We start from the raw sequence: 14,972 nt of genomic DNA, 5'->3' as shown, positions 1-14,972 counted from the left end.
AACAATATTCCCAGAGCCCTTAAAATAAATTCAACCCATTGCTGAGAGGATCTCACTGAGCCTTCAAAAACGTAAGTATAGAGACCCCATGAAGGGGACACAGATACAAAGATATAGGGACTGCCAAATCCTTACCAAAATCAAAAGAAAAGATTTTGAGATGTAAGGCATTTTGAAGTCTTCTGAGGGTCCTCATTTATTTTGCCACATAAAAATCTAATCTACCAGCATTATAAGTACCGCATATCCTTGGGATCAAAGAGGTTAACTTTGGGTTGGGTTTGTGTCTCCCTGGACATATTGGGTGAACCCAAGAGCCCATGGTCTTTTAGCAAAGTATTATTCCAGCTTGAACTAGTGCTTGGTCTGAACTTGGAATAGGGTTTATACAAAGAAGCCTGCTTGGGGAAAAGTCAAGGTTTGTCAGAGCTGAGCCATAGGTAAGGACTCCTGATGAATAGTAGACTCAGCTTTCTTTCTATACTGACATGGGCCAATTAATTTTTTACCTTTACCCCTAGGAATGTTCAGTTATTACAGTTTGATTTTGCCAAATTCTTTCTTTTTGTCATTTTTGAATTTTATAGAAACTTGAACTGGATCGATTTATGCTTTATGCCCATGGACCCGACCTTTGCAGAGAATCAGACCTTCGACATGCAATGGCTAATTGTTTTGAAGCATTAATAGGTAACTTTGTTTTTTATAATCTAGTTTCTTGAATGTCTAAAATGTCTGGAGAGCACATAAAATTCATTGTGGGGACTTGGGACAGAATGACTTTTTCCCGAAGCATGTGAGGCCCTTAGTAAAACTCCCCCCTCATTGTGCTGTCGTTTTTGTGGTTCCTCTGGGGAAGTCATGCTTTCTTTCCTGCATTCCTGGTGCCTGGGATGGTCTGTTGTCATGTACATGCTTAGATGTGTACACTGAGTTGAACTGAAGTGAATTAATATGGAGATGGATTGCTTTCCAGATTTGATTCAGAATCACATCCATAAATAAACAGTAACTCAGTTGCTGGCGAGGCCCTAATATTATTTGCGATCACATTTTAAACTATTTAGAAGATTTCTCGGACTTAAACATCTTGAAAACATGGCATTTGTTAAAACCCCAGGGCTTGAGTCTCTACAGCTATTATTTATTCTCTTGAAGCAAGACTGATGCAGACACTCTACTTCCCCGGTTTCCTTTTTACTGTAACCAAAGTACAGTCAGTCATTGCTACAGGAAAGTTGTGAAGCATTAATTAGCTGGTGATTGCAAGTATGCTTTACAATGAAACATTACAGTAGATTGACAACTTCTTGATTTTTTTTTAGATGAATGATTGAATACGTTTTATTTTTCAAAGGCCTTTGTACTGCCTTATCAATTTTGCCCTCTTCCTTTGAAAATGCATATAAAAGCTTATAGTTTTGTGCTGATGATGGTGGCAAGGGAATGTTTAATCATTATCCAGTCTTCTCACAGCTATGTCTTTTTTGCACAAATGTATCCTATTTTCAGGGTTTGTCGGGTGGAATTACTGTTCCCTGTATACATAATATTTTTGACAGTGTTAGAGTTGGCTCCAGAACCAGGCAGACATGGTTCAAGTTCTTCTTGCATCATTTCCCACCTTTGTGTCTTCACCAAGTTACTGAATCTTTTTAAGCTCCAGTTTCCTCATCTATGACATGGAGATGGTATTACTTACCTCACAGAGTTATTATAAGGATCTTAATATCCATTCCTGGATGCATCCAATCCACAGCAAAGTTGCATTCACCCTACCCCAAATCACCTACTATGAGCCCAAATCCTGTAATTCTTTTTAAAATAGTTATCATTCTTGTTGAAACTATTACACATGTCCCCCTTTTTTTGGTAACACCCTCTTACTGAGGTTCCCATGAAAGTGTAGATAAGCATGTGGAAATGGTTTGCGCAGTGCCCAGGGCAGAAGTACCCCCAAACCCTTCCATATAAAAATCTATTCTCTATACAAGACAGTTATTAGGAATCTTACTCTTTAATGATCTGGAGATTTTTTTTTTTTTCAGCAGGCTAAAAGCATGCTTTGTTATTCCGGCAAATCTGGTGTTCATACACTGTCCACTTCCAGTTAGGGTAAAACGGAGAGAGTGCGTCTGATGCTGATTTGAAACCCATTGTTAAAATATAAATAGAGACAGTCCCAGGTCTCCACAAATGCTGGTTTCAGTCCAGATCCGTTTGCCTGGCAATGGAGTCACTTAGATCCAAGCCCGTCTTCCCTGCTCTTGTCATCCCCCTGAGATCAGAGATCTGGCAGGGTCTGGCCTGTCAGTAGGATCATTACTGTTATTGTTATTATTATTATTATTACTGTAAATATCAATAGATAATTAATGTATTTAGTCACCAAAAGCTCTAATGACTAAGTGTCTCAGTATTTTACATGAAAAGTGGCCTTTCTGATGACAGATATAAAAATATGATTTCAAGAATATATGGCTACCCTACTCCAGAGTTATCTGATACGCAGTTAAAATGTTACTATAGTACTTTCTGGTAATGATTAATGGTAAATGTGTGTACAGTGCTTAATTATTTAAAAACTTTTAAATAATTATTTTAAATTAAAGATAGAGGTTGTCCTGGTTTTTATTTGCAGAAACATTCATTGATCTGAACTCAGGTTTTATTGTGGTCTGAAGTAAAAACTATAAATACAGGAAATAAAACATAACATTTTTGTAAAGTCAAGTTTTTATATGTACCTTTTATGATAGTTCGTATTTGTCCTCTTTTACGTATAATATTAGATTTTAGTCAATTGAATTTTGTATTTCATTCTCATTTTTAACGCAAAGCACAGCCGAAAGCGGAAAAATGTTCCTTTTAAGCAAGGCTTCTGATCTCGTCGGTATTTCTATGAGTGGGTTCTGGCTTGCCTTTTTGCTTTTTACAGAGATATGTAATTTTCTGTGAATATTAATGCCGCCTTCCTATGGGCATTCTCTTCCTTTTATCTAGGAGCTGTTTACTTGGAGGGAAGCCTGGAGGAAGCCAAACAGCTATTTGGACGCTTACTCTTTAATGATCCGGTATTTATCCCGACTCATTTGATTTTTCTCAGTTACATGTCATTACAGAAAATTTTATATCAATTAGTCTTTGTGTTTTAAAGAGGGTGTAGAAGTAAGTACCAAAAATAGCTTATTCACTCTGTTGCAGATGGGAGAGGGTCTGTGGACATTTACATGAGGAGTTTGTCTTCTGTGTTTATTTTGAAGTGTCTTGGAGTTAATTATGATTTTGTGTTTCATCATCGTTGAGTACCTACCCCATGCAGGCTTAGTTGAAGCTCTAGCCTTTTGGCTTTTCTGTTTATGTTTTGTTATCATGTAAATTATGTAGACTAGATAAATGTATATTTAAGAAAGTCAGTTCATAGGGAGTTTCTGATAGGGCTCTGAATAAAGAGTATGGAAGTACTTTTTTAAAAAAGTAAATTATAGTTTAAGAAAAATGATAGATTCTGAAATAGTGTCTGTTGTTACTAAAGTATTAAGCTATGAATATTGCTAGAGCTACCTTTTTAATCCTGCATGTAATAGAGCATACTGGATGCTTTCTGTACCAAAACAAGTCAATTTAACATTTAAAGGGAGAGGCAGCTCTGTATTCCAAATTGAAATGTCATTATAATTGAATGAAATGGCCTTCATGGAGCAATAAAGAACATAGGAAGCCAGTGTTTTAAGCTTTTGTGCAACCTTCAGCTTAAGTGGCTGTCAGATGTTATTACTGTATTACTTAGGGTAGTTAAAAAAAAAAAATCAATAGTTTTGAAATATGGGACCTGGGTACTATTCCTATTTGAGGATATGATTTTTTTAAAATCTGTTTTTATAGATATGTGATGATTTTATATGTTTGAATTTCCTTCTGATGGGAAAATTATCTACAGATGTCCCATGTCCCCTGTTTTGTCCTGCACCCATAAACAGGTGTGCATCCTGATTTATGTCCATAGCAGGCCAAATACATTTGAAGTCCTTTTCTCAAATATGAAAATATCCTTGTTCTGGCCTTTCTCTTTTGTTGGCAATTTCAGCCACCTCTGTATTTTGTTTCCTCCCTCCAGTCTCACGCCTGTGTGCCTCCTCACTCCTTAAACTCCTCCCCCCCCCCACCTACTCCCTGCCCCTTTCTCCCATCTTATCTGCATTCCCCATCCACTCCATTCCCGTTTTCCTGAATTAAATGCAGCTTTACACCTTGTGTGCTTAATTGCACCAGTTTTGTTTAGATTCCTTTCCCCCTTTAAACGGCTTCTCTCCCCCTCGTCTGCTTAGCAAGCTTATCTTCTCTTTCCAGTACCCAGTGCAGTGCTGGCGTGTGCAGTGTGTAATAAATATTTGTTAAAGAAATGAAAGGAATAAGTAACAAAATGAAAAAGCAGAGTCTGAACATTATCTTACAAATGGTAGGGCTGAGATTCAGAAGGCCTCCTCGTGCGCCTTTTATGACACAGACCAGGGCTCAGTAGTATATGGTCTTCCCACCTCAGCATGTTCAGGTGCTCACACCCGAGCATTCTGACTCATTTGGCATCTGCATATTGGTTTACATTTATTCGTTGTAGTATGTGAGAGACGATGGTGAACCTTTGTATTTGATTGATTGATTGATTGATTGATTGATTAATGGTATTGTGAAAGTCTAATCGGCCCAAGACAGCCAGGGACAGACCTGTACGCCGACAAATCTGAAATATTGACTCCACGCGAGGAGGGCGGGCGCTCACAGAGGGAAGCGGCCGTCCGTGCTGCACTGGGCTGGTGCCCCCTGATGCTGAGGCGGGTCAGGGAGCAGGGATCCGTTCTTGGTTGGCGCCCTTGTCAGAGGCCGGCTTAGAAGAAGCAAGGGATTACTTTGGGGTTGGGTACTGTCAAGAGGACATTTAGCAGTTGAGTGTCGCCAGTAATCTTTATTTAGGGGGTGAGACGAGGCCCAGTAGGTCAGAGGGCAGCACTGGCAGGAGAGCAGTCGCCCCGAAAGAGGGGTGGTCTGGCGTTGGACAGCTGCTGCTGGGCCTGGAGGGAAATGTGGTTAACCTCGCACTGGCCTTCTCTGTGTCGTCCTCCAGCCGGTAATAGCGGGGCTGTTTGCTCTCCAGCCTGAACTGATGGTTACTCTCTCAGCCCAGTTTTTGTTGGTTTTGTGTTTTCCGGTGTGTGTAACTCTTCCCAGTTTACCCCATACATTCAGAGCCATTCTTTGAATTTGATCATCCCACTGGCCCTCTTAGAAAGATAGGGGGCGATGACTGTGAACTTTCCGGTTCTCGCTCTCCCATCCTCCTTTGTCTCTACACATCTGTCCCAGTTTCTAGGAACTAGAAAAACTGTCTTCAGATTGCCGCTGGGCAGATTTATATACGTTTCATAGACGCCTCATTTCAACAGGTTCAGTGAATGAACTCATCATCGTAGCCCCAAAACATCCTTCTCCTCCTTTATTTTTATGATCTAAACCAGAAACCTTAGGATCTCCTTCTACCCTGAAGCTTTTTTCTCTCTGTCTCCATTCATTTCAGACTCCTGTCAGCTCTGTTCCTAATATCTCTTCAGGTGGTTCACTCCTGGCCGTCGTGCTGCTCTGGGGTCTGTCCTCATTGCTCACCTGAACATCGAACTGCCTGTCACCCCACACGCCAGGCCGTCGCCCATGCCGCAGGCAGTGGTGTCTTCTTTTTACTGCACTGCCTGCCCAAGTCTGCACTACACAGCGTGGCACTCAATAGTTCATAGTTCGACTCCCACCTACTTTTTCAGTCTCCTTGCTTTTTACTCCCTCTGTGCCATTCTAGGAATTACCTTTGTTTAATTTTAATTTAAAAATTTTATCTTGAGATTGTTGAAAATATTACAGATGCCCCTCTTCTCCCCCATTGATCCCCTCCAACCCCCCATCCCCCACCCTCAATTTTAAATTTTTTTAAAGAGTGGTTTTATGTTCACAGTAAAATTGAGAGTAAGGCACTGAAATTCACCATATATTCTTTGCCCCCACACATACATAGCCTCCCCCATTTTATCAAGATCCCCCCCCAGAGTGGTACATTTGTTACAGTCAGGGAACATTGACACACACAATCCTGCAAACTCCATCCATAGTTCACATTAGGGTTCACGCTTGGTGTTCTACATTCTGTGGGTTTTGACAAATGGAGAATGACAGGTATCCTTCATTATAGTGTCATACAGACTGTTTTCACTGTCCTAAAATCCTCTGTGCTCTGCCGATTAGGAGTGACCCTTTTGGACCTGTGTACTTGGAGACTTATTTGTGCATTTATGGTGCCCTGGCTCTAATTCCCTCCCTCTGCTACTTGATTCCTCATGTTCTTCTGGATACATCTGAAGAGTCACCTTCTCTGAGGCTTTATTTGACACCCTCAGGCAGCATTTTCCTAGCACTTAGTGTATATCCCTGTTATAGAACTTATCAGAGTTTATTAAATTGTACATATTTACCTTTATTCTTCTCCACCAGGCTTCTTTGAGGACAGGGATTGTGTCTTATCTTAATAAGCTAATATATAACAGCTATTCAATAAAAATATACACAAATAGATGTCCCAAGAGTCAATGGACATTTTCCACGAGGGCAAACTGAAGGTAGAGGCTTTGCCTAAAAGTTGACGAAGGGTAGAACTGGGATTCCAATCTGGACCTTTTCCCTGACACCCAGGTGCAGCAGAACCTCATCTCCGGGTGCAGAGAGGATGAAAGGAGACGGACACAGTGGAAATAGTCTTGTTGTGAGTGAGGTGTTATGCTGTTACACCGCGCCAGCCATCAAATAGAAACAGTGTTTTTGAGTGTAAAACACACAGGAGAAAGGAGGAAGATGAATCAGGAAGTCTAAGAATTTTGAGCTTCGGAAACGGGAGGTAGTCCGAAGAGATAGCTGTTCGGTGTTTTGGTTTAATGCTTCTTGGCAGTAGCGTTTTCTTTGCCAGCACTGGGTTGTGCTTTGAGTTAATGCTCATGAGGCATCAGAGAGCACTTCGTGCAGGTACTGAGATGCTGTTTTGTGCTTGAGGAAAGGGAGGCTCAGAGAGGTTAAGCAATGGCCAACGTGGCATCAGGGTTGCACCCAGGCTGCCTGCCTCCAGGCTTCCCTAACACCATACTCCCTGGTTAAGGAAAGGTGGAAGGTGATCATTTGGTCATTTGGGTGTGAGGTGAAAGATGCTCATTAAGGCACTTGTAGCTTGGATGAGAGGTCAGAGCTGCAGCAGAGATGAACAAGGCATCCAGACGGAGGAGGTGGCTGAAGTGGGAGTAGAGAGCTCGCTGGAGGTAGTGATGAAGTCTGCAGGGAGGCTGAGGCCTGGTGGATGTTCCTTTGGGTGTGGGCGGAGGAAGAGAAGCACTGAGAGAACAGGAGGAAGTTGTAAGAAGGGAATGGCATTCAGTATAATTCATGCCACTGAGAATTCAAGGGAAAGATTGGTTGTTAAGTTGGTTAAGAGAAGTCCTTTAAAATGCCTTAAAAGAATAGTTTGATGTTTAAGGTTTTGTTTTTTTAACACTGGCAAAAACCCCCACCCCAAGTGTATTTTATTAAGATGCAAGTTGTACAAAAGTATGAGGTATTTTTTCCCCCTTGTCATCATGTGTCACGAGTGATAATAAATTTTCTATACTTCACCCCATCCTTAAATTTTTGAAAAATATTTTTCCCTCTTAAAAATACCCTCTCGTTATTTATTTCAAAAACCTAACATCAAGGCCAGGAAGTAGATTCAGCCAGAGCTTCCCTAGGGTCTAAAACGGCAAGAAAACCACTTTGATCCTGAGGAAGTTCTGATTATAACTCTCTCTAGATTTAAGTCAGTGGCTTAAATAATGTACTGGGCTTTTCCACAAAATTCATTCATTCCCATTTTTTTACGTAAACATTTGTAGTGACACCCAGTACAAGTGTGGTCTTATCGACTTCAGAGTTTAGGAACTAGATGTGGGATGTCTTCATTCTGTCTTCAAGCAGCTCATATGATAATGAACGACTACCTAAAATTAGGGACATTTGAATGAGTTTTGGTTACAAAAGGCACAGCTGATGCACATTTCTGGGGAATGGTAAACTAAAAATAGGATTAAAGTAGCACTTTACCCAGTGGTATTAGGTTAGGCAAACAGTAACTTAGTTTTAAAAGGTGTCTTTCACTCCTGGGGATGGGGTGGCTCTTTGCCTCCCCTGCTTAATAGGCTAATTGGAGTCACTATAGGCAGCTTGAGCGGTGAGTACACTTAGAAAAAATTAGTTGCTAGCACTATTGAATTTTCAATAAGTGGAGTCAGCATCTGAAACAGTTCAGGATTCCACATAACGGCGTTTTATTTAGTACTCTAGAGCGTGTTAAATGGCTCCCTTGAGCACTAAAGGCATCACTCCATTTTCCAGGACCTGCGAGAAGTCTGGCTCAATTATCCTCTCCACCCACTCCAGGTAAGTGTGGCCTCTGCTCTGCAGTGAGCTTTATAGCTCCTGGTATTCGTGTTACTTTAGTTTGCTTTTTTTTTTTCCTGTCCTGCTTTTATCCTTAGATTCCCTTCAGTTTCATTATGACTTTAAGCTGGGGTGTCAGAACTGGAAAACTTCAGAACAGATAGTAAAATGACCCCATACATTGCATTTTCATGGTCTGGGGTGGGGTGGGTCTGGGATGTGTCTTCCCTTACAGGGCAGGAATAACTATTTGTGTGGTTGAGATTTGCTTCCCCCAAAAAGCGATATTCAAAGCTTATGCTGACTGCAGTATAGCTACATGCCTGCTGTTAAAGAGAAACTATGCAAGCAGGTCTGGGCTTATTACAAAGCAGAACAAAAATTAAATTAACGTTGCTGACATGTAACCTAATTCGGACCTTAGAAATTGAAGGCTTTGACTCAGATTGCATAAAACATATTATAAATTAAAACTTTAGTACAGTGTGAAAACTTATTACTCAGATTTTAGAATTTAAAAGATCCACACGTTGTGAAATCTTTTCCCCAGTTGGTTTAAAAGTTCTTACTATTCTTTGTTTAATTTCCATTTTACTTTGGAGATATACATATATGTGTACATATGTATACATATATATACTCATATACATGTTACATATGCATATATGCATATTGTGTATATAATAAAAATAATCATTAGTGACTGAACTCTTACGAGAGCCTTTAAAGAAATAAATGGCATTAATTCAAAGTACTTTATAAATATTTCCTTAGGATGAAATTGCCCAAAGTTGTTGGAGATGTTCATTTCAATTACACTTCTCATATTTGCTCTCTGCCAGTTGTCAAAAGCTCATTATTACGTTGAGCACCTGCCTGGTGACATAATGCTCTCCATTGCAAGCCAAATCCAGTTTCAGTGATGCTCATTTGCCAAAATAGGATGGTCCCTAGAAGACACACAGCAGACAAGTTACTCTAATGCAGTGGTTCTCAAAGGGCAGTACCCGGACCAGCAGGGAACTTATCAGAAAGGCCAGTTCTTGGTCCTCACCCCAGTCCACTGAATCAGAAACTCAGTGGGTAGGACCTGACCACGGGCATTTAACAAGCCCTGCAAGGTTCTGCTGAACACTAAAGTTTAAGAACCTCTGCTTTACTAGATACACATATTCTCTACTGGCAATTCTTCAGCGGGGCCTCCTCCATGGAGAGTTAGTTTAATGCTTGGGATTTTGAACTATCTGTGTACAGAACTTGGCCTTGAAATTTGATAGAAAATTGGAAAATATTATTTGAACCCTCTTTAAATATTAGGTTTGTTTGCCATTCTAAAGGATGAGAAAGAAGCCTTCCATGTTCATTTGCCTTTCAGAAATTTCCACCCAGGGGAGGAGGAATTTGCAAAACACTCTTCTAGAATTGGTAATTACTCTTGCAACCAAAAACTATACATAATTTTTACTTATTTCTCTTTCCCTGTAGCTGCAAGAGCCAAATACTGATCGACAACTTATTGAGACTTCTCCAGTCCTACAGAAACTTACTGAGTTTGAGGAAGCAATTGGTGTAATTTTTACTCATGTTCGGCTTCTGGCAAGAGCATTCACGTTGAGAACTGTGGGATTTAACCATCTGACCCTGTGAGTTAAAAGTACCCATGTCGTACCATTGTGACCATTTAAACTGACAGTCCCAAACCATTGGGACTTCATCCATATTTCTAGGAAATTGTGAGATGGATACTAGCCAGACACTGGCGTGGACCAGGGGATATGCTCCAATCCGGTTACTTTTGGTTTCATGTCATGCATCTGATTTTTCCATTAAGTATAAGAGAAGTGTGAAGGGAGTAAACATTTTTTCTGTAAAGGAACAGATATTAAATATTTGGGGCTTTAGAGGCCACGTGGTCTCTGTGTCGGTGATTCGATTCTGCCATAGTAGCATAAAAGCAGCCACAGAAAAAATATAAATGGGTGAACATGCTGGGTCTCAGTTTAACTTTATTTACAGAAACAGGCTATGGGCTGAATTAGGCCCTCCAATCCTTGCTCTACATGAGTGATTTAAAGATGAGCTAGTATAATAAAGAGCATAACCAAAATGTTATTTCTTTGCATGCTGTTTTACATTCAATTTTTTTGTCAAATCAAATATTCGCAACGCTCTTTAAACTGTAAAGATTAAAGAATCTTGTCATAGTTTTTTAGCATTCTTAAACTAGATTCCAGATTTGATTAATGGAGTATATACAGGGGTGGGCAAAAGTAGGCCAGCTGTTCATATGGGAAAATACAAAATAATAAATAATAATATAACAATAAACTCTGTTTTGCATACTCACAACGCTAAACCTACTTTTGCCACCCCATATTTCAATTAAAGAGATAAATTTTAGTAAAGAAAATTCTTGGACCTTTTTGCTTTGTTTTGTCTATATAGAAATTGTCTGTGCAAGATTGTTGTCTGTACTATTACTTTATCTTCCAATTGATACTCCCCAGCCTCTGATCAGGCACTATATACCATTCTTTATGTGAGCAGTTGTTCAGTCTTTAGGTAGTACTCACTTTACTCTTTTTTGAAACTCAACCTATATAGACTTAGATCTCTTCTCAATTTCAGGTCTTAGGAAATTGTATTTAGTTTTGTGCTTTAAAGCAAGATAAACAAATACATTGGCTTTTAAAATATTGTCGTTTTAAAAAAATTCTGGTTGTTTTGAAATCCGTAAATACTAATTGACCCCTTTACATTGATGTTTCTTTATTCAGAGGCCACAACCAGAGGATGGAATTCCTAGGCGACTCCATAATGCAGCTGGTAGCCACAGAGTACTTATTCATTCATTTCCCAGATCATCATGAAGGACACTTAACTGTGAGTTTGTATTAAGTCATTCCCTCCAATAAGATTGCTTTAACAGAAGGTTAGAAGAGCCAAATATCTAATTATGTAATTGATGACTTAGTTCTTGGTGGCTTTAGCATGCATACATATGTTTTTATTCATTTCTTTATGCAAATTGTGCACAAAGCAATATTTGGTAAGAACTTACTTCATACTTTTTCATTTAGTGATTACTTTGTGAAAGACATTGAGCTAGGCTTCATAGGGAGCAAATATTAGTTGACACCTAGTCCACCCATAAAGAGTTTAAAAACTATTAGAAGTTAAAAATGTAGGCAAATAACTACAAATTCCATCTATCTATCTATCTATCTATCTATCTATCTATCTATCTATCAATCATCTGTCTAACGTGTGTATGTGTTTACACATACATAAAATGTAAGTTATATAAATACAAGGGAGAACCATCTTAAATGTTATAAAGAGGCATAGGTAAGCTGCTAGCTTGTCCTCTTTAGGAAAAGATCAGGTTTCTTTTGAGTATGGAGTTCTAAGAAAGCTTCATTGATAAGGTGATGTTTGAGCCTTTAAAGTTAGCTCATATTTGGCCTTTGGAAGTTAGTGGGAAGAAATTTCTATACAAAGTCATTCCATACATTGGGAATGCCAGAACAAGTGCACAGCATGACAAATCAGAAGACAGAGAGGCAACAGGGACTCAGCAGTTTGCTAGACCATGGTGGAATTGAAAGGGACTTACAGAAACAAGGTTTGATTGATGAGCAAAGTGAAACAGTTCCTGTTCCTCTCACTTTTGTCTCATTTTATAATGTTTTATTGAGCTTTTTTTTTATTTGCTGTGTACTTTTACTCTGTAAAACTGATCAATAATATAGCTGGAATGGTGAACAAACGTATCAGGAAGCCAGTCATGATAGTCTCCCAGGCATAAGAAATAACTCTGGAATAGTCCCTCTAGAATTGGGCATTGAGAAAGCAAATACTTTATTGGGCAAAAGAAAAAGACAGTAGTCCCACCTTATCTGCGGTTTCACTTTTGCAGTTTCTGTTTACCTGTGATCAGATTCCAATAAACTATTTATAAGTTTTAAGTTGTGTGCAGTTCTGAGTAGTGTGATGAAATCCTGTGCCGTTCCACTCTTGCCCGGTATGTGAATCATTGCAAGCATGTCAGATATGCGACCCGCTGGCGTGAGTTTGACATGCTAGCAGATTCCTGCTGTGTATGCTACCTGTTTGTTAGTTTCTTAGTAGATTGACTGTGATGGTGTCGCAGGGCTTGTGTTCAAGTTACGCTTATTTTACTTAATAATGACCCCAGAGCTGGCAATTTGGAAATGCCAAAGGGAAGCCATAAAGTGCTTTAAGTGGGTAGGTGAGTAGAATACAGTAAGATATTTTGAGAGAGAGAGAGGAAGAGAGGAAGAGAGGACACATTCATATAATTTTTATTATAGTATATTGTTATAATTTTTCTATTTTATTATTAGTCATTATTGTTAGTCTCTTACTATGCCTACTGTATAAATTCAACTTTGTATAGGAAAACATAGTATATGTAGGTTTTGGTATTTTTGCAGTTTGAGGCATCCAGTGGGGATCTTGGAAAGTATCCCCCTTGGAAGAGGGAGGCTTGCAGTAGTAGTGCACTCTAATGCAGTTTGTTAGTGCACACTCTCTTTTTTATTATGCTTGAAGCAGATAACAAGTCTTTTGTACTTTGCATTCCTACAAATTTTATGCATGTTTTGCTTTGAATAGAATTGGATCTTATCTCTGCAACCATGAACCCTGGAAATATTTTATATGAGACACAAATATTAGAATTAGAGAGAATATGGTGATTTGCTATGTTTAAATGTGATTTTTCTCAGCAGAATTTCTAAGCCCAACAAAATACGGTCCTTTCACTCACTCGCTTGATGAATATTTATTGTGCTTCGACCATACCCCTTGAATCATATGAGAAATACGCAGTACTGTTATTTTAAATTTAATTTAAAAGGAACAGTTTGATTACCAGAGTTAACTGCTTTTGGATGGAAAAGAAATTGTTTTCCTCTTGAGTTAATATTAAAACCTTAAGAACATATAAGCATATATCAGAAATAAATTAGTGTCTAGAATCTTGCTCTGTGTTAGGGAATCAATAAGTGCTCCTTCAGTATATTCCATTAGGGAATAGACTTTGTAGCTGTCAGACTATCTGGTTGGTCTGAGAAATGGCCGAACCAAACCAAATGGCTTGAAGTAGTAATTCATTTTATGGCCATATAGAGACCGCTGTTGAAAATGTGTGACTTAAGTGTACACTTTTACCGCTGTATTCACACAAGTTATTTATGAACTCTAGGACTTTGTGGAGGTGGGATATTGTAGATCAGTAAGTTCACTGCTTCCCATCTTAGTCACTGCATACACACCTCCATCCTCCTACCCCAGCATTGAAACCAAAACTCAGAAAGTTGTTCTGTCCAAGGCCTGGATAAAAATAAAACCAGGACTATGATAGTAACTCTGGTTTTGTATTTTTTCCAAAATCATTTCAATACCATAACTGTAGTTTTATTCAAAATGTGTTCATCAGCCTTGCTGTCTTAAAATGACAGTTTTTGGATAGCTTATTAGAAAGATGTTAACAAATGGCAAAATTATTATATAATGGTTTTAATTAACCATATTCACAGAAAGCATTGGTAAAAGTCAATAGGACCAACAGACCTGCTGGCAAAACAAAGATGATCTGTCATCAGTTAAACACATATTTCACTAACTCTCAGTGGTGAGAGCGCTTGCTTCCTCCCTCGGGAAGCACTATCTCGCATTGGCTTCTGTCACACTGCACTTTCTTGGGTTCCCTCTCGCCTCTTTAGCTACTGTTTCTTAGCCTGTTCTTCTGCCTGCAGCCCGTTCTGCTTCCAGCCCTCGCTTCAGTTTCATCAGATGTCAGTTCTGACGGGAGTTCTGGATTCCGGGGACGCTTTCCCCGGTGGCCCCAGTCAAAACCTCACGTGCTTTCCTTCCAGTTTGCCTGTCCCGCTAACCTGCAAGTTCCGCAAGAGCATGTTTTTATTTACTACTGTATGCCCAGCAGGGCCTGACATATGGTTGGTCCCTGTACATATTTGATAAAGAAGGAAGTGGAAGTGGCAGTGGAGGGAAGTGGCCGTTGTTTCATGTTTCAGAAAAGAAGCTGAAAACTTATTTAGGAATGTCTAAAGGTTAAAATTAATTAAAAATTGTGGGGGATTATTTGTTACAGTTGAATTTCTTGGAGGGTGATGGCAAATTATTCATTATTGTGATTAAAGAACACACAGCCAGTAATTCGCACTGAGAGGCATTAGTTAGCCTTGAGCCATTGCCTTGCACACTGGTTTTACGGTGAATAAGGACAGCTGAGCAAATGAAATCATGGTTTTCAGGTTTTGAATGCTGATGAGGAAAAACATAGTGTTTTACAAGTTCAAGTCAAAATGGCCTCTTGGGGAGGAACGTTGGGCTTATGTAATTGTTCTAGGGTGACCGAATTTGATTGGAATGTAGAAGGAAGTAGTTCTAATTCATAGACTGAAGTTTTTGTTTTTTTGGGTAGAACC

General features: G+C 39.3%; 1 protein-coding gene across 1 annotated transcript in view; it reads left to right on the top strand.

Moving 5' to 3' along the window:
* DROSHA (drosha ribonuclease III) overlaps positions 1–14,972 on the top strand; it is a 103,999-nt gene that overhangs the window by 74,207 nt on the left and 14,820 nt on the right. Inside the window, exons 23-27 of the mRNA XM_081089710.1 lie at positions 588–690; positions 3,004–3,074; positions 8,452–8,496; positions 9,982–10,139; positions 11,274–11,379. Coding sequence (XP_080945836.1) covers positions 588–690; positions 3,004–3,074; positions 8,452–8,496; positions 9,982–10,139; positions 11,274–11,379 — 483 coding nt within the window. The remainder of the gene's footprint in view (positions 1–587; positions 691–3,003; positions 3,075–8,451; positions 8,497–9,981; positions 10,140–11,273; positions 11,380–14,972) is intronic.

This window comes from Myotis nattereri, assembly GCF_964212035.1.
Source record: "Myotis nattereri genome assembly, chromosome: 4".
Lineage (NCBI taxonomy): Eukaryota > Metazoa > Chordata > Mammalia > Chiroptera > Vespertilionidae > Myotis > Myotis nattereri.
The sequence above is the reverse complement of the archived record's forward strand: the minus strand, read 5'-3'. Positions and strand labels throughout refer to the sequence as shown.